At 41.2% G+C, this 20131-nt stretch overlaps 1 protein-coding gene across 2 annotated transcripts in view; it reads right to left on the minus strand.

The window, feature by feature from the left end:
- MOB3B (MOB kinase activator 3B) overlaps positions 1 to 20131 on the minus strand; it is an 82165-nt gene that overhangs the window by 5806 nt on the left and 56228 nt on the right. Inside the window, exons 3-4 of one of the 2 annotated variants that reach the window (XM_071581036.1) lie at positions 13715 to 13917; positions 12066 to 12875 (exon numbers count right to left, since the gene is read on the minus strand). In XM_071581036.1, the coding sequence (XP_071437137.1) occupies positions 12756 to 12875; positions 13715 to 13917 (323 nt within the window). In that variant the 3' untranslated portion in view covers positions 12066 to 12755. Of the gene's footprint in view, positions 1 to 12065; positions 12876 to 13714; positions 13918 to 20131 lie in introns of those variants that run through there. The other variant, XM_071581037.1, reaches the window with a different exon arrangement.

Genomic DNA, 20131 nt, shown 5'->3' on the forward strand with positions numbered 1-20131 from the left:
TCAAATTAAGAAGAGGCATATTTTTAGTCAGGTACAGTTGCTTTTCTGAAACTTCTTAATTATGTCTTTATAATTGCCTTCTGATGAACTACTGGATTAAGCCATGGAGTATTACAGAAAGGAAATTATATGCATTTTTGGAACTGTTACTGAAAATCTCAAGTTTCTTCGAGTTGTAGTAAATCTCAGATTTAGCTGCTGTTGAGCTTTTGTAGCCAGTCTTTTATTTGTGTAAATTGACAACACTCAGTCAGTTGATTTCCTCCTTGTTTTAGTCTTCTAAGAGCAGCTGATACACATTATTCAGACAAGCACAGGATATGACTAAAATGAGAAGATGCCATTTTGCAATGCTGCTGAAGAAGCTTTTTCCAGGCTGTGCTTGCTGTTAGTGTACTCCCCTCACAGGTCATGAGGACAGACAGTAAGCACGCAACCTTTCAGCTAACTGGAATAAGAACAAGTGTAAGTGGACCTATACAAACTATAGGTGGAAAAGGCTATTTGATTAAACACTTAGTGGTTTTGTCACTTTCTGATTTCACCTACACTGTACTACTCTCCAGGGTTTTGCCTTCATGGGGTATGAACTGCAACTCTGATTCACAATGGCTACAGGGTACTAGAAGAGGCTGAGTAAGTCGTGGTGTTGCAGTTACTGAGGAGCAAATCTGGCTCTGATTCAGCTCAGAATTTAAACACAGGGACAGGTCCATGTGCAGGGCAGAACACTTATGTATTTATTATAAAACAAGTAGTTTCAAATTTCTTTGTTTTTAATAGCATAACTAACATTGTCATTTTTCATAGTTTTGCAACCTCAACTGCTTCTTGTTACTTTGTTTATTTGATTTTTTTCTCCTTGTTACTGTAAACAGGATAGATACTCCCTATACATACTGAGCTAGGAATAACCTACTGACTCGGCAAGATTCATATGAACACATCAGAAGTTCAAAATCAATTAATGAATTATGGAAAAGATGTGTGTGTGTGTGTGAGAGAGAGAGTGTGTGTGCGCGTGTGTTATGTCCCTTGTATTACGGCAATCTAGGAAGGAAGGAAGGAAGGAAGGAAGGAAGGAAGGAAGGAAGGAAGGAAGGAAGGAAGGAAGGAAGGAAGGGAGGGAGGGAGGGAGGGAGGGAGGGAGGGAGGGAGGGAGGGAGGGAGGGAGGGAGGGAGGGAGGGAGGGAGGAAGGAAGGAAGGAAGGAAGGAAGGAAGGAAGGAAGGAAGGAAGGAAGGAAGGAAGGAAGGAAGGAAGGAAGGAAGGAAGGAAGGAAGGAAGGAAGGAAGGAAGGAAGGAAGGAAGGAAGGAAGGAAGGAAGGAAGGAAGGAAGGAAGGAAGGAAGGAAGGAAGGAAGGAAGGAAGGAAGGAAGGAAGGAAGGAAGGAAGGAAGGAAGGAAGGAAGGAAGGAAGGAAGGAAGGAATTCGGAAGGAAGGAAGGAAGGAATTCGGAAGGAAGGAAGGAAGGAATTCGGAAGGAAGGAAGGAAGGAAGGAAGGAAGGAAGGAAGGAAGGAAGGAAGGAAGGAAGGAAGGAAGGAAGGAAGGAAGGAAGGAAGGAAGGAAGGAAGGAAGGAAGGAAGGAAGGAAGGAAGGAAGGAAGGAAGGAAGGAAGGAAGGAAGGAAGGAAGGAAGGAAGGAAGGAAGGAAGGAAGGAAGGAAGGAAGGAAGGAAGGAAGGAAGGAAGGAAGGAAGGAAGGAAGGAATTCGGAAGGAAGGAAGGAATTCGGAAGGAAGGAAGGAATTCGGAAGGAAGGAAGGAAGGAATTCGGAAGGAAGGAAGGAAGGAATTCGGAAGGAAGGAAGGAAGGAATTCGGAAGGAAGGAAGGAAGGAATTCGGAAGGAAGGAAGGAAGGAAGGAATTCGGAAGGAAGGAAGGAAGGAATTCGGAAGGAAGGAAGGAATTCGGAAGGAAGGAATTCGGAAGGAAGGAAGGAATTCGGAAGGAATTCGGAAGGAAGGAAGGAAGGAAGGAAGGAAGGAAGGAAGGAAGGAAGGAAGGAAGGAAGGAAGGAAGGAAGGAAGGAAGGAAGGAAGGAAGGAAGGAAGGAAGGAAGGAAGGAAGGAAGGAAGGAAGGAAGGAAGGAAGGAAGGAAGGAAGGAAGGAAGGAATTTGGAAGGAAGGAAGGAAGGAGGGAAGGAGGGAAGGAGGGAAGGAGGGAGGGAGGGAGGGAGGGAGGGAGGGAGGGAGGGAGGGAGGGAGGGAGGGAGGGAGGGAGGGAGGGAGGGAGGGAGGGAGGGAGGGAGGGAAGGAGGGAAGGAAGGAAGGAAGGAAGGAAGGAAGGAAGGAAGGAAGGAAGGAAGGAAGGAAGGAAGGAAGGAAGGAAGGAAGGAAGGAAGGAAGGAAGGAAGGAAGGAAGGAAGGAAGGAAGGAAGGAAGGAAGGAAGGAAGGAAGGAAGGAAGGAAGGAAGGAAGGAAGGAAGGAAGGAAGGAAGGAAGGAAGGAAGGAAGGAAGGAAGGAAGGAAGGAAGGAAGGAAGGAAGGAAGGAAGGAAGGAAGGAAGGAAGGAAGGAAGGAAGGAAGGAAGGAAGGAAGGAAGGAAGGAAGGAAGGAAGGAAGGAAGGAAGGAAGGAAGGAAGGAAGGAAGGAAGGAAGGAGAGCAAAGTATCAGATGGTTGCTGTTTTGCAGTTAGTTTCTCCTTCTTAAATGTTTTGCAACACTGAAGACATTTGTAGGAAGAAGTTTCTTGAAAAGTCTCCTGTTCTTGCTTTATTCTGAACTGTTAACTACAATGCTTTTTTCTTTGTATTAATAATCTGAAGGACAAATATGGTGCTGTTTATTGCAAACTGTGAAACATAGATCAATTTGGAGAAGCCCTTTGTATTCAAAAGGCTATAATTTACAGTCATTAGCTAAACTTTAAAAGAAGACTTATGTAGTGTCCTCCTAACCAGCAACAGACACCTATACCTATCCACCCACAAGAGTGAGAACTGTGTCAAAGCACAAGACAGTAGAGAGGGTGGTTAATCCAGAGCACTAAAAAGAACCACTCCAATCCCTCTGATAAAGAGATACCATACAGAAAGTTGTACCAAGGAAAGTCTTTCTGTCTTGAGTTCAGTGCAGGCAAGGCAGTTGATGTGATAAAAACATGTATGCCAGAAATTACACACTCAAAAAATCTGAGACCACATGCAACGGACCGGAATACTATTTTGGGCCTTGAAAAGTAGGTCCTGTGGAGACATGGCACTCCAGATCACATTGAGTCAGACAATGGGACTCATTTCAAAAACAATCTAGTGGCCACTTGGGCACGGGAGCATGGTATTGAATGGGTATATCACATTCCATATCACGCACCTGTGGCTGAAAAGGTTGAAAGGTGCAATGGACTGTTAAAACAACTCTGAAGGCACTAGGTGAAGGAACTCTGAGGAACTGGGATAAGCACTTAGCCAAGGCCACCTTGTTGGTTAACACCAGAGGCTCTGTCAATCGAGCTGGTCCTGCCCAAACAGAATCCCTCCACATGGTGGATGGAGACAAAGTCCCAGTGATTTACCTGAGAGGCATGTTAGGGAAATCTGTTTGGATTACTCCTCCCTCGGGCCAAAGCAAACCCATTCGTGCAAGCCTGGACGGTCTGTTCTGTTTCTGTTGGTTTTCCTATCCTGGGACGTGGTGAGATTATTTCATGCTTGTTCTCCTTTCCTGAGGTCTTTAACAGTATTTATCTGTTTCATTTGTTTTGGTTTGGTTTTGGGTTTTTTTTTCCCTATTTCTGGTTCATGAGTTCTCTTTTTCCACCTTTCCCTTTTCCCCCTGGGGTGGGGATCCAGTAGTGTGTACAATTGCATATGTACCTGCAAATGTTAGGAAATATAATTCCTTTTTAATTCACTTCAGTTTCTTCTAAGTTCTTTTCTTTTCAGTTTTTTTTTCCTTTGTCGGGAAGGCTCTGGGGGGAGGGAGGAGGCAGTCCAGGGTTGGTGAAAAAACTAGGCCAACCTGAGACACCAGTGCATCTTATGATTCTCCTTTCTTTGAGCATCAAAGTTGAGAATTCCATTTTTCAGAAATGTCAAGTTCTAGAGTTTTCGATTCCTCTCTAACTTTTTCAGGACATGTAAAAGGAGGCATTTAGCTATGACTGGTTTCTTGTTTAATTAGTGATCAGATTAATTTCTTGAGAAATTTGCATCACTTCTTCACTTGTACAATGCAAAAGAAACCTTCTTGGAAATCATCATCACCATATTTGGACTAGGGGCAGGGAATACTTGGTTTCTTTGTTCTTGCTTTTTGCTTTTCGGTTTGGGGTTTTTGTCTAGAATTAAAAAATGCTGCTTTCTAGTTGGCAGCAGTGACAAGCATTGCCTGAATAGGAATGCTTTTACTAAAGCAAACAACCAGGAGATGGGAAGAAAGAGAAAATTATACCTAAAGCTGACTTAGTAAGTGTGCATCTATTTTTGGATAATACCTGAAGAAGTGATGATAAAGCAACAACTTTAACAGGAAAACTAAATTATTAAATGAATTAAAATTGTGAACAATTGTATCTGAATTTTGAACAGTTTTAGAATAGTATGTCTACATTACATGCCTAAAGAGAACCACTGAAAGCAAACACACGCTCTCCCTGGTAAACAACCTCTGACTCAGTTATCCAAATGTACACACATACTGGGCATTGGTTCTGCATCTACAGGCACACATAACAGTTGGGCAGATAGTAAATATTCAGCAAATAGATTTTGAATTAAGAGAGACTGTTAGTCAGCTCCATCTAGTAGAGAGCTTTGTGTGCAGTTTTGTGAGAGGATAGACAAAACCATGTCAGAGAAAGGATGGGGAAGTCAGGTGCCAGCTCCTCCAGAAGGAGCTGTTTGGGTTGTGTTTATTTGTTCTTAACAGACCAGCAGGGAGTTGTCAGCTCTCCCTTCATATTCCACAGTGTCAAGGCATAAGAAAAGCAGAAAGAGTTTTTCATACAGAAGCTTTATTGATTTATTGATATATTTTTGGTTAGAATTTGTAAACAAAGCATTATTTAGGGAATGATCAGTTATCCTTCTGGAGCATGAGCAGCATCTATGACTCTGAACAAGATTAAACACTACATGTTCCCTGCTTAAAGCTTAAGCCATCCAGACAGCGCACACAACACACTGAGACATCTTAAAGGATAAAAAGCCAGACAAATCTTTAAAATAGTGTGTTAATACTATGGTTGTCCTGCTTCTTCTATGTGCTGAAACACAGGACACTGGAGAAGGATCTGAAGGGCTGTACTTTGATGGCAGTCAGCAACAGTATAAAAGTAGAACTGTGAAGCTATAAAGGATAGTGACAAGAAGAACACAGTGATTATAATTAAATTAGTTCTCCTGTACTTTTGAGCTACAATTGTCCTCTGCTGACTGGCAAATAATTTAAATTTCAGACTCTATTGATTTGTGGGTACCTTCACTGCTTTCATGAAGATTGTAAGTGGACATGTGGAACAAATGGACTGGAAGAGTGCAAATTCTAATTTTCAATATATAAAAATTAGCTAAGCAGGTAAAGCAGTAATTTGGGAAGAAAACCCAACAAGTGAAACTAAGAAAGGTGTATTTTTATTTTAAAATACATTCTTGAAAAATGTGTCTGCAGAAATTTCATTTAATCATCCTATTTCACTCAGTTGTGCTTCATCTGAGTGCTCCTGTGTCAAAATGTCATTACATTGCCATGTTTTGTTAAACTTGCTGCTGCTGAGTTTTCCACTGTGAGTGCTGGATGGGGCTAGTGCCAGACATGCTATGTTTACACTATTTCTACTATATTTATGGTATTGCTGGCAAAGAATTGCCTGATGAGTAAACATTTTTTGTATAGACAAAGAGGCAGCAAAGTCACTAATTATTTTGTGGAAAGATGTAAATTAAATGTGTAGTAGCAGCTAACTGGGCCTCATGCATAGAGTCAAAGTGACAGTGTGATGGAGCTGGTGAACTGATATTTATGCATTGCTGTAGCTGTGGCAAAGCAAAAAACATAAAAGAGAAGTTCTCAAGTGTTCACCTGAGCACCATATGCCTACTGTTGATTAGTCCATCCTGAAACAGACAGGGGACATAGAGACACTCATGTGGAAACAGAGACTTTTTGATGTGGTATCCTGATTTTTGTGTCATTGTTAGTTACTTTCAAGCAACTTCAAATGTGACATGAAAATGTTATCAGAAACCAATTATGCTATAATGCCAATGGGAAGATTTTAGATTGACTATAACAGAGAACAAGGCAAGAAAATTCTACTGTCCTTGTTTATCCTGCAGACAAACTACATCTTCATGGAGGAAATTACCAGCTTCACCATTTTTAGACACTCAGCTACACTGACAGTCATCCCTTCTATGCCCAACACTATTCAGTTGCTACCATGGCTAATAGTCTCTGCATCTAAATTAAATCAACATTCCAACAGTTAGGAGAACAGCACACATAAGTAATATTTTTCTCTAATTGTTCTCTTTCAAGTGTAATTATTACTTTTTGTTCTTGTTAAAAAATGTTTACAAAAATTTCTGCTGAGAAAAACGTCCATGTTTTCATAGGATGTGACATAAAAAAAATACTTCTGGAGAATAAGCAAAACAGGTGGCCATATTCTGCTATTACCCCTGTCCTCAGAGGTGATTTTTCACTACCATCAATAGTTTCTGATTACTTAGGAATCTGCTGGGAAACTGATTTGCAGTATATTTTTGGATATTTCTGAAGGTGCACAAAAGGTAATCTTTGCTCTGTAAGGATGGCATTACATTGACTAAACAGAATAAAGATTGCCTTGACCAAGTGCGAGACCTTGCACTTGGCCTTGAGAACTTCACAAGGTTTGCACAGATGCACTCCTCAAGCCTGCCAAGGTCACTCTGGATGGCATCCCTTTCCTCTAGTGTGTTAACTGCACCACACATACACAACCACTTGGTGTCATCAGTAAACTTGCTGAAGGTGCACTCGATCCTGCTGCCCCTGATGCTGACAAAGATGTTTAACAGCACTGGTCACAAACCCAAGCCCTGAGGAATAGCACTCTCCACTGATGTCCACTGAGCCACTGACTACAACACTTGTGAGTGCGAGCATTCAGTCAATTCCATATCCACTTATCCACCCATCAAATCCATGTCTCTCCAGCTTAGAGACAAGAATGTTGTGTGGAAAAGTGTGAAATTCTTTGCAGAACTCCAAAGAGATGATAACCAGTTGCTCTTCCCTCATCCACCAACATTATAATCCTGTTGTAGGCAGCCACTAATTTTGTCAGGCATTATTTGCCCTTAATGAAGCCACGTTGGCTGTCACTAATCACCTGTGTCTTCCATGTGCCTTAGCATAAGTCCCAGGAGGATCTGCTCCATGATCTTCCCCTGCAGAGGTGAGACTGACTGGCCTGTAATACCTCAGGTATTTTTTATTTAGTTTTTTAAAAACAGGGGTTATGATTATCCTTTTCCAGTTGGCAGAAACTTCATTAGACTGCCAAAACTTCTCAAACATGATGGAACGTGGCTTAGCCACTTCCTCTGCCGGTTACCTTAGGATCATGGATGTATCTTGTCAGGTTCCGTGGACTTGTGCACCTTCAGGTTCCTCAGATGGTCTCAAACTCGATGCTTTCCTACAGCTGTTGGTTCTTTATTCTCCCAGTTACTGCCTTTGCTTTCTTTGACTTGGGCAGTGTGACTGAAGCACTTGCTGGTGAAGACAGAGGCAAAAAAGTCATTGAGCAGCTCAGTCTTCTCCTGGGTACCATGATCAACTATGCCCTGGGTAACCAAGTCTCCAGCAACCTTCCACAGAGGGCCCACATTTTCTGCTTACCTTCTTTTCATCACCAACATACCTATAGAAGCTTTTCTTGTTGCCCTTGGTGTCCCTATCCAGATTTAATTCTATTAGAACTTTAGCTTTCCTCACTTGAAAGGTGATCCCTTGGATCACCCTTGTCTGCTTGGACAACCCTTCTGCATTCCTCCCAGATTACCTGTTCTTATTTCCATCTTTTGCAGGCTTCTTTTCTGTGTTTGAGTTTGTTCAGGTGCTCATTGTTCATCCAAGCAGACCTCCGGGCATTTTTGCTCATCTTCCTCTCCATTGGGATGCATTGCTCCAGAGCTCAGAGGAGGTCATCCCTGAATATTAACCAGATTTCTTGAGCCCTTCCTTCCTCCAAGGATTTAATCCTTTGGTACTCAACCAAGAAGATATCTGAAGAAGCAAAAGTCTACTCTCCTGAAGTCCAGTGTCGTGAGCTGGCTGTGTACCCTCCTCTCTGCCTGAAGGATCTTGAACTCTACCATTTCATGGTCATGGCAGCCCAGGCTGCCCTTGAGCTTCACATCCTTGCTTGTTGCGTGAGAACAAGGTTCAGCATAGCACGCACCTTGTTGTTTCCTCTATCACCTGAAGAAAGAAGTTCTCAACTCATTCCAGTAACATCCTTGGTTGCTTGTACCCTGCTGTGTTGCCTCTCCAACAGATATTGGGGTGGTTGAAGTCCCCCATGAGGACCAGGGTTTGTGAACACGAGGCCACTCTGATCTGTCTGTAACAGGCCTCATCTGCTCAGTCTTCCTGCTCAGACAACCTGTAGAAGACCTCCACTGTAATGTCATCTGTCCTCACTGTCCCTTCAATCCTGACCCATAAGATCTTACCCAGCTCCTCATCTGTCCCCAAGTGATGCTCCATTCACTGAAATTTGTCATTGACATAGAGAGCAACACCCCCTTCTCATCTTCCCTCCTTGTATTTCCATTCCAACACTCCAGTCATAGCAGTAATCCCACCATATCTCCTTGCTGCCAGTAAGATCGTAGTCCTGCAGGCATGTGCATGTCTCTAACTCCTCTTCTTTTTTCCCTATGCCATGCGTGTTTGCACAGAGGCATTTAAGTTTGACCCCATTGGACTGCCAGGAATTCCTCTGTGCTGCTCTTCAGGTGCTCTCCTCCTGACCTGTGATCCCTGTTCAGTCTCTGGGCATTTATAGCTGACCCTGCCATCAAACTGGCAGGAGTAGGATGGACTGAGGCTCTCCTTCCTTGGCACCTTTAGTTTAAAGACCTCCTCGGCAGCTTGGTGACTGAAGATGCTCTTTCCCTTCTCTGATTGATGAACCCCACCAAGCCCCAGTAGACCAGGTTCCTTGTCTCACTTCCCTGTTTTACCAGTGTAATTCCTAAAGCAACAAAAAAGCAAGCACCAAGTTGAGAAACACAGTAAGTTTTGGTCTTCTCAATTCATTTGTATGTGGCAAGGATCCAGTTTGCTGCTGAAGGTAGGAAGTAGAACTAGGAGCAAGCTCCACTACTAGTACAACTCTTATTTTGTGGCACCAGGATACTTTGCAAACACTGTTAAATTCAGGCTCACCAGACTTCTGTCAAATGCTAAATATTTTTATATTCCACATGAGAGGAGTCAAGAAAAGAGCTATTATCCTGAGATAAGCAAAAAACCTACAAAAAAATTGGAAACAGAAAGTAAGGCTTTAAAGAACAGATTACATATGATTTACTTAGAAGAGCACTCTTTGTACTGGGCTTAACTGACAGAGTTTTTGTAGCAAGGAGTGACTTCTTGTGGCAGGAGGCCATGAACTGTCCTGTGGCAGCCAGCTACTTCTAGATGCTCCTGAAACCACTGCAATAAACCTACCATGTGCCAAAATTTCAACTAGAAAAGCACGTGGTGCCTCTGCTCACACATTTTAAAGAAAGCAGCAGATGTTAAAAGAAGAGGACAAATGGTGGCACTGTTGGAATGTGGTTAGAGACATACTCATGGAAGGAAGTGTTGTGTGCCAGAGCAGACACATCCCTAAAGGGACTGTCAGTCATGGGAAATCTACACCAGAACAAGGACACTATGTTCCTCAGTAAACCCAAGCTGGTGTCAAGGAAAACAAGTAAGAAGAAAGAAGCAACACATACATCCTCAGTCTCCTACATTGTCCCTTTCTTCACCAAAAGGATTAGGGGTAGCTGAATATAACATGTAGTATAAACAAGATCAGTCAGGACCCAAAACAGGAAAAAGTTTTTTACCAAATTAGAGCCTGGGGAAAAAAGTGTTTCTTCACTAAGCATTTTTGTTTGTTTTTTTAAACTCAATACCCAGATCTGTAATCAGAAGTTTTGTTAATTGGCAATAAATTAAGTAAAATTCCACAAACCAACACTGTTTTGCTTATGATGTGCTTATAAAGTTACACGGTATATTTCTTAAGTCCAATGTACTATGAAATATGTTGATGGAGAAAAGGAATCACAGGAAGGAAGAAGGGTGGCCTTACTTGCCTTAGCTGTGCTACTGTTTGACAAGTGAATTTATGTGCTGAGGCAGCTGCATAAAGATTCTCACTAAAAAATATGTTTAAATGCTGTGTGTGAAGTAGACAGGCAGTCACCTACACAGGGTGAGGGTGGGATGGAGGTAATAGGCACCACTATGCTACACAATTTTGGGCATGGGAAGAGGCTCAGAAGGGAATTAAAGTGAACTGCTCCAGTGGAAAATAATGCTGGTTACACAAGCAGCTGACACAAAGCAGCCACCACATCTTAAAACCCAAACAGTTTGTTTCCTGATAGCCTTCTCATGAAGGCATACCTTAAAGGTCTTCTGAGAGCTCTTATGTTGCTGCCTTGTTTGTTAGTTGCAGGAAAGGACAGATACACTTTCTGACTTCTTCTTTTTCCCTAAATTAACCCACTGGATATGTGTTTTTCCCTCAGGAGCCTCTATGGGTTCAATGAGCATGTCACTTCCATTTTTCATGTCCACATAAAACAGCTCTATGAAAAAGTCAGGAATCTGTCAAATTAACATACTGATGTGGATGGGAAAATGATGTGTAGCATTTTCAGCTATAGCCTCCTCTTTCACTGCAGAAAGGGCAAGTTATACAACTCCCAGATAGGAGGGAGAACCCCATTTGACTTATTTGCTTCAGTTCATTTTATAAATGTGGCACTGGGTTGCAAAAGATGAATAAAATCTATTTTAAACATAGAGCATAAATCCTGCGGATTAATATTATGATTCAGCTACCACCAACTTCCGCTCTAATTTTCTCTTCCTAAAGTTACATTGATAAATCAGTTACCTTCCTGTTTATTAGAGCATGTTGCAGTCTGTTTATTTATTTGTCTCTTGGCCCATTTTCTAATTAAGGGAGATAATGTGGGCTCATTTCCTGTCATAGCAGACCACAGGTTGTCCTCAACTACCATATTAAAATTCAAGATTATTTGCAATGTCTGCTTTGTCTGACAACTCCTTCCCTCCTCCCTGCTCACCTGAAGAGAAAAATACAGACATGGATTTTTTTCTGCATTTCCACACTGTTGATAGCCACCAAAGTCAAGGACAGGAAGAGCAAAGCAGGCGAAACATTTTTCTGTGAGATGGTGCATCACAGCAAAGTTAACAATACTGCATCATATGATGATCCCATGAATAATTTTGTGAAGGGAAGGAATGCTGGAATGCAAAGTGAAAGCACAGGTGGAGGACGTTCCTAGCTTGCTCTGCTGCTGCCCTTGGCCCACCTCCTGGACCATTCTGGCCCCAAACCTTCACGTCAGCTAACCATCAACTGAAGTATTAAATAAGTGTCCCAGTTCAGCAGGAGGGACCAGCTAACACTGTGTGGGGGTGATCAAAGCTGTGTATTCTACTCCCTCTATTCATTCCCCAAGGACAATGGGCCATTAGCAGCAGCTGCCCAGGGAGCCATTATCACCTTCACACCCAGCCTGAGGGGGGCGGAGCTGCTAATGGGCCATCAACAGTTCAACACCCCCTGGCTCCCAGAGTTAATCACCCATTGTGTGAGTCCCCGCCCAGGGGGAGGGACTGGGTGCTCCCTGAGGGTACATAAGTGGTGGGTAAGAAGACCTCAGGAACTTCTCGTTGGATCCAGAGAAGCAGCAGGACCTCGACAGAAGGAGATCACCGCTCTCGCCCAGACCACAGCCCTCACCTGCACCAACAGGTTTTTCATTTCCTTTTGCTCTGGACTGGGGGGAGCCACAGGGGTCTGAGCACAAGGGCAAACAAACCCCCTTGGGTTTGTGCCCCAGGACACTGGGTTGCACTGCTGGGGTTTTGTGAGTTGAAAGCAATTTCCCTTTTGTGTCAGTGTTTTTATTGTAATATTATTATTAAATTTTAGCTCTGACTTATAATCTCTCTGTGGTGAGTTCATTTCCCCTGCTGGTTCGCCTTTAAACCAGCACAATAAGTTTTGTGTTCCCTGTTTTCCAAAGCAAGAAAAGTTCTTGTAACAGCCTTAGGATCACGGCTATTCCTACTTCTGAGACATCCTTCTTTTGTATCTTGCTTGTGATTCACCCTCAGTATTTAACACCTACAGCTAACCTAGGATCATTAGTCTGGCAGAGAAAATCTCTTTTGCAAGGCCTTCCTCTATCCCTTAGGACACACTTAGATGGCATATTAAATTCTGTCTAGAAAGAAACCATAGATAAATTGCAACTTATCAATACATGCCACACTGAAGTGACTTTCAGTGGGCCTTGTGAACTGTTGAAACAAGATGATCAATTTTTGTCTCACTTCACAGGCTCTACTCCAATCAGCATTAAGTACATGCAAGAACCACACCTGCAACAGCTCGAATTCCTGCAGAAACAAAGGCAAACACCACTTTGACACACTTTCAGAATTGTTTCATATCAATTATGCTATACACATCTTGGCAAAGTGACTTTCTTTACAAAAACTGAAAATGTGATGTGGTCCCAGGCAGCCCTTTCTTGGCGTCACAGCTTTGAGCAGGGGTTTGGACTACAATACCTGTAAGGTGCCAACCAACCTCAGCCATTCTGTGATTCTGTGTAAAAAAAAAAAAAATTTAAAAATCCCAGTGTTTCCAGCACTTCATAATAAGCTGTATAACATAGTATTTTCCAAACTCTGACCTAGAGAGAAAAGTCTTCCTGATCCCTTTTAAAATTGGCTAAATGTCCACAGTGAGAATTTGAACATAATTTGCTTTCTTAATTGTGCCTTACTTTTCCTTCTCTGCTTATATTTTTATTTTATTTGCATTTGCAAGCAACAGCATAAGCAGTTTCATTTCTTGGGCCTTACTTTTGAAACAACAAATTTAATTTTAATCTATTTCAGTCACAAGGAAGTGTCTGGTTTTGTTACACTGCTAATTATTTGAACCTCTGTCTTACCTCATCTCTCTCCCTTATATTCAGAGTGTGCTCTGGAGTTACCTTCATAAACACCTATTTAAAGATTAAAAAGACTTCACAATTCAGCTTTATATAAATAACTGTTCCTTTCACATGCATTCAAGTGACTGCTATGAGTGCCATGCTATTACTGACCAACAAAAATAGACAGAAAAAAGTTATATATTAAATATATAGTACAGGAGGAAGCAGAAGATAAACTTCTATTTTCAAATGGCAGGATTTCCCATCTTGTATTTTTCTATACAAAATACATTACACTTTCCTCTTTCTCCTGAGCCTAGTGAGCATCTCACAAATACCACAGCAGATGGAATGGGTCTATGCGCAGAGGCAGTTCATCCATTTATGTTGCCAGTGTTGAATCACAGACCTTATTCCTAGAGGAAATTCACTGCAATAAGTGTGAGAAAATCCCAGTGAAGCAAGGAGAATTTCCTAGAGCTTTTTCCAAACACACACTTACCAAAGGCTCTAGTTCTCTGCAGTCTATGAGGTTGAACTCTGTCACAAAGTAATAAAAATGCTTGTAACAGGTATTGACATGGGCCTCAGCTCCCATGAGGATGATACGGTCAAAGTGATGGATGTAGACGTGAACAAACACACGAAAAAGCCGACAGAGTATCTTCTTGCAGATCTGAAGGAAGTTCTTTGGAAAGGGAACATCTGTGAATACAGAAGGCAGGGTTGTCATAACCATACTGTCATCCTCCCAAGACAAGAACTTTGGAGCAAAGTGAGAGATTGCAACTGCAAACTAGATTATGACTTCCTGGGCCTCCTTTCCAATCCAGGAGGTCACCTAATGCACTCTTTCATCTGATGGCTAATACCAAAGACAACCAAATACTTGAGCAACTTCAAAGGATCAGGGTTGACAGGTACTAGTCTTTTTTTTTTCCCTGAATAATTTATTGGAAGAATATCCATTTTCCTAACATTCAAAAATGTGATTTTTCACTCCAGTGCATGCTGACCTATTAACATCAATGGCTTTACGTCATGAGGTGGCTGTTTGCCAACCTGATAAATACAGAGCTCTTTCTAGAAGTAAGAGATATTATCCTGCTCATCTTACTCAACAGTGGCATTTTACAGCATCAAATTTAAAAAAATTTGAAATAACTGAATAAAGGACAGACCCCTTTGCCTTCAATTTCTTCCCAGTTATATGTACTAATGATTGTTCCTTTAATATAAAAACTCCTGAGACACAGGAACAGTTCTTCTGAAACACTTTAGAAGTTACACTGCTTTGTAGCTGAGACTTCAGAGCAGCTGGAATAATAAAAAGACACGCATACACACTGTGGTACAAGTAATTCCTTCAAAACTGCCCTTCATAAAAGACTGATCTTGCAAGGTATTGTGTGCCACTGAGCAGTTCCTAAAAGTTTAAATGTTCATCTCCTTCCATGATTGTCCCTCAGACATAATGACTTCAGTGCCATGCTTGGAACTCTACTGCTACTTTGCTTTTGTGCACAGCCTCCTGATTTGTGAGGGTAGTTCATGCTTTACTTGGATTTGAACCACATAAATGCAGTTATTGCTTCTTAAAAAAACAAAAACGAACCTCACAATCAACCAGTCCTAGACTCCCTAAAAGCCCAGCTCATGCTTTGAACAAGGAAAAAAAATTATTTGCAGAATGAAGGTGGAGATACTAAATTAACATGATTGCAATCTTTCTAGTTTTCAAACTTTAGGCTCCTGTTAAATATTATTCAGAACTCATAAAAGTGATGAGTTAATAGACAAATAGCCCACTTTCACTGAGGGTGACGTGAGGACATACTATGAGAATTCCCGTATCAAAACCAGATTTTTGATTACAGATGACAATAAACTGTGGCTGTAACCAGTCTGGGCCCCATCAACATAAATATGTACCTTACTTTGGACTCCCTGGCCAGGGAGGTACCAGGATATGTCCACTGTGGATATGAGCATTGGTATGTCTGTTAGCACTAGAGTGGGGAAGCACATTAGCCTGCAGAAATGTCTTGTAAGAGTATCCCTGAACTGCCTCTATATTTGTGATTGCTGAGGAGTAGATAACATTGGGAAATATCTTTGAGGTTTTGGCTTGTACTGGGTCCAAATCCTCTTGAAGTAATTTCAAGTAGCTTTAGAGATTCAGTGCAGCTCTTCTTATTCCTGGTGTACAAACCAGGGATCAGAAAAATAGCTGCTTCAATCAAAGAGTAATTACTTTAATTTCTTAAGAAATGTTTGCTTTTTGTTGTCACATCCATTCATTTAAATGCTACAGCTATTACCGAAGGTCACAGAGGAGAAGGCCTGAATGACCAAGACATGAACTGAGACATGATTAAACTACAGAAAGGACGATATGTTCAGATGTCTTGGCAATATTTGAATTAGAACTCCACACAATTAACCAAGCACATGGATTATAACAAGCAATTGTTATTTCCAAGGGCAAAATAAACACTGTCTATCAAAAACATAACAGAACCCTCAGTTAGTTGCTTATTAACCCAGAAGGATTATATTCCAACCATCAGAGTACAGCTAAATTCAGCAATTATTACAGCAGCAGCCTGCTCTACATTTTTGTAAAATTACCCAAATAGAAAATAAAAAATATACTGAACAAAATGTTAAGTCTTAAAAAAGGGGGAAGGAGAATAGCTGGCACTTTTTGCTGCAAGCTGTCTCACTGAACTGAGAGATGAAATCTGGAAAGCACTGTATTTTCTAGTCCAGAACATATATAACCCAAAATGGAGAATTAGTTTCATCTTCTATGAGCTGACATGATTGTTACTGAAGAATGCTCTTGTAATGAAGACATTCATATTTCTGTATTAACTTACTAAAACAAGCTGAATAAACCAAGCTGACAAATTCTTTAACTCCCCTGCAGTCCATGTGCCCACTCTGCAGCTACCAGCAGTACGGGCACAGGCCACAGAGTGCTGTTTCCTCTGCAAATGGGTTGTCATCTGACAGCTTTTTAGATGTTTTAGGCAGTAAATTTGAGGACATGTAGATAACACATTGCAAAAAAAACCAGGTAGTATAGAACGGCCTAAGATACATAATAAACTTGCTGTGTTCCAACTGCTCCTCACATGCATCAAGTTTTCAGACGTGTTCATTTGCCGTAGCAGAATTTCTCCAATTTTGCAAAGCTATTTTGTTTAATCCCAAAGAAACAGTGAAACACTGCTGCTATCACAAATATATCATCTGCATATAGCAGAATTAGTAATGGCTGTTACAGGGTGGTCCCATGGTGTAATGGAGAGCACTCTGGACTCTGAATCCCAAGGCCCTGAGTTTCAGTCTCAGTGGGACCATCCCCTGGCAGTTCAATACCTCCCTGCCATCCAATCCCGTCAGATCTAGATGCTCAGCAGGGTCAGCCCCAGTTAGTACCCAGTGCTGTGACAGTCTCGAGGGCTTCACTATCACTGTCCAAGCTCGCTTGGCCGTGGCAAATGGACCTTAGGACTTAAATGGTGGGGCCAGTTCTGCGCATGCTGTGCCTCACCTAAAAAATCCACAGTGCAGGCTCGAAGGGCACACCCACATGGGGAAAGCCCTTCCCAAATCTTCGTTGGTGAAGTCTGGCCATACACACAATGGCTCTCGGACTTCTCTCTCCTTCCTGCAAAGCTGATTTATAGATTTTCAGTGTCCTAAAAAGTTAAAAAGTTTCTTCTAGTGTCACTGAAAGTAATTGGTAGCTGTGTAGTGAGCTAGCTAACCAGACTCCTCAGCTGTGGAGAGTCTGCCAGGCTCTCTGTTTGTCACTGGCATACAGAAGAGGGTCCAAGTCTGGTCAGCCTCAAGGTACAAATGAGCATATGGAGGTGGCTGCAGCCCTGTAATTGAACATATACTCTGTTGGTCTTTGCATTCAAAACTGGATTTTATTCTGACCTCAATTACAATAGAATGAATCCAAAGTAGGATCACCAACATTTAAAAAATCAGAGCAAAATTATTCTAGATTTATATTTCAAGGTCAGAATTTGGCAGAATACAGCAGAATAACCAGGTTTCCTCTGAGGAATGCTCAGCACATGCCCAGTATGCACTGGTTGCATCAGGTTCAGTTCCAAAGGCCATGGTGACGGTTTTCATTCCAGACCAAGGCCAGAGAAGGTAGTGTTGTCTGTCTTTTATAGATCACCCTTTTGATGCAGCCCCTGATTCAGGTGGGTCTGGAGGACCACCTGACAGGTTTCGTTTTCACCTTAAAAGGACATGTTTCCAGCCTCAACCAATTGGAGTCAGACCACCGCACCTGGGGCGGGGTCACTTGAGGTCATATATACCTGTGTTTTTGATTAAACTGGGGATTTGCTTGAACATCATATTCGTGTGTGCAGTCTCCTCTAGAGCCTGGGTTGCAACACCCTTTTTTTTTTTCTTTGGGGGGGGAATATCTCCAGAGCTAAAGGCACTCAAATCTCCTTCTATTGTTTTGCAGGGAAGTATACTTATCAACAGAGCATGTCCCCTTGAAGGCACTGTGCTGAAAGGAAGAGAAGACTTGCAATGGCAGAAGGTAGCAGAAGCCACAGCATGACTCTCTAGCCCAGTGGGTCAAGTCCTGGTTCTTAAAGTGCTCCTGCATTTTGCAGAAAATACTCATCCAATAAAAGGAAAGCCATTTCAAATAATTCTGGAATAGGAATCAGATTACACAGGACTTTATATTCACAGATGATGGTAATTTCCAAGGAATCTCAGGTTATGTCAGCAAGCATGTGCACACATACACAAATCCACACACGGAAAACACCCCCACACACACTCATACAGTGAAGGCTGCATAAAAGCTATCATTGACTGACAAGTTTCAGATCCAGCATAATTCCAAAACAGGAACTAAAGTCATATAAAGAGGTTTTGAATATTTTGATTGCATATGCCCCTGTAAAACTCTCTATACTATTAAAGTAAAGGTCAATGATGTTTGGATTTACAAGGCACACAAAATCCACTATTGCCCATGCAAGAGGAGCTACTATCATTTAAACAGATTTTTCCCATATGTCATAAATAGATAAGATCTTCCTCTTCAGATGCCTAGGGCTCCATCTGGTACCTAGAAATCAAAGGAAGCTTTGCCACAAATTTCATTGAAATTATGTCTGAAAAATCAATGAGCAAGAATATCTTAATTCTTTTAAAGAAAGAAACTAAGCAGAATAATAAGTTTCATGTCTTCATCAAAGAACAAATACAGAAACAATTTCAAAAGTTGAATTAACTCAACTTTAATCAATGATTTTTGCAGGATTCATGTGCTAAGAAAAATTTTGAACAAAAAGAATTCAATAAACATCAAATGCACTACTGAATCAAAAGTTCTCAAAGAAAGCAAATAAAAGGGTTAAGACACAACTAGCCAAAAATAGGTTGATTTGCTCTATTATCAAATTCAGCTGAGAAAGGGAGACACACTGATTTCACCAGAGTAGTAATTTCTCTTTTTCAGATTAATTACAGAGTTAATACAAGTCCTTCCCTAACTCATCATTCCCAGCTTTGAATATAGAAGATTTTTGACAGCCTCAAACACTATCTTCAGAAGAAACACCTCAGACCCCATTAGTCATGGGCAGCACCATCTTATCAGGAGACCTTTTAACTACTATATAAGGAACATTTCAACATTGCAACAGGTTCAGCTGAATGAAATCTTCTTTGGGTCTTGAAAACTGTTTGTAAACATCTTCTGTTGTTCCATTTCATGCCTACTGAATATCACAGAAATGAAAGGAGAGTTAAGACAAATATAATTCTAGCTTAATATCTTTTTTTTTAGAAGTTAGAAGCTAGTTCTCAGGAATTAAGTGTTAGCTCATTGACAAGAAGAACACGGAAACACTCACCAGGCCTTACTTTTCATAAACACAAAACCTAAAGAAATTCAAACACAGAATCAAGTAATGTTTCTTCAGGGTGCCTGTTTTCTACACAAATCAGTAAAATACTTTTTTAGGGAAAACAGTATATACCCCTAGACCCCTAAGGCATGCCTCAGACATACGATGGATACCACTTACACTTCTGCCTTTATGGTTTATCTGAAATTGAAATGCTGATCAGATCCTCACATTGTTTTTATTATGCAGGGACAATATAACTGAAGGTGAAATTTATGGAGATTATTTTGTTGGTGTCAGCACAATTATAGAAACTTGCAATAAGACCAAGTGCACTTACACAAGCAAGGGTTACTACTCCACTTCAGTAATAGAGCTAAACATACACTTGTAAGTTTCTTGCTGAAGAGACTGATTTATCTATTTGTTTAATGCTAATTGTCTGAGTAGCAAACATTCATTTATCTTCACATTTAATGTCTATGCATTTTTGTCTATACGTTTAAGTTCACGTGATCTCTGTCACTGCTCATATGGTGTAGGACATCAATTACCTTTTAAATTGATGGGCATATATAGGGTCACACCTAACAGAGACTGAAAGGTAAGACATTGAAGGACAGATAAAACTTGTGTGTAAAGCCTGACAGAGAGCTGACAGATTTATAGGTATCTGGATACTTAAAATTTCCTGTACACCAGGATGATGGCTGAAGGTGGTCTTGGCTCAGCAACTATCCTTAAGCATAGACACTACAATGAGGTAGAAATAAGCAGTGCATACTGAAATTGCCATGAAGTTTAATTTCTACTAAGTTATTTTAAGCTTAAATTAACTTAGTATTTTACTGAAGCTTGGTTGCTTGGTTGGTTAGGTGGGTTTTTTTAAAAGTTTGCTTACCTTTATGTAAGTAAAGCTTAAAATCTACCAAAAATGGTTTCTGATTTCTGTGTGACTCATGTAGGTAAATGCATATTGCTCAGAACTAGAAAGGAAGACAATGAGG

The sequence above is a fragment of the Pithys albifrons genome, chromosome Z, assembly GCF_047495875.1.
Source record: "Pithys albifrons albifrons isolate INPA30051 chromosome Z, PitAlb_v1, whole genome shotgun sequence".
Taxonomy (NCBI): domain Eukaryota; kingdom Metazoa; phylum Chordata; class Aves; order Passeriformes; family Thamnophilidae; genus Pithys; species Pithys albifrons.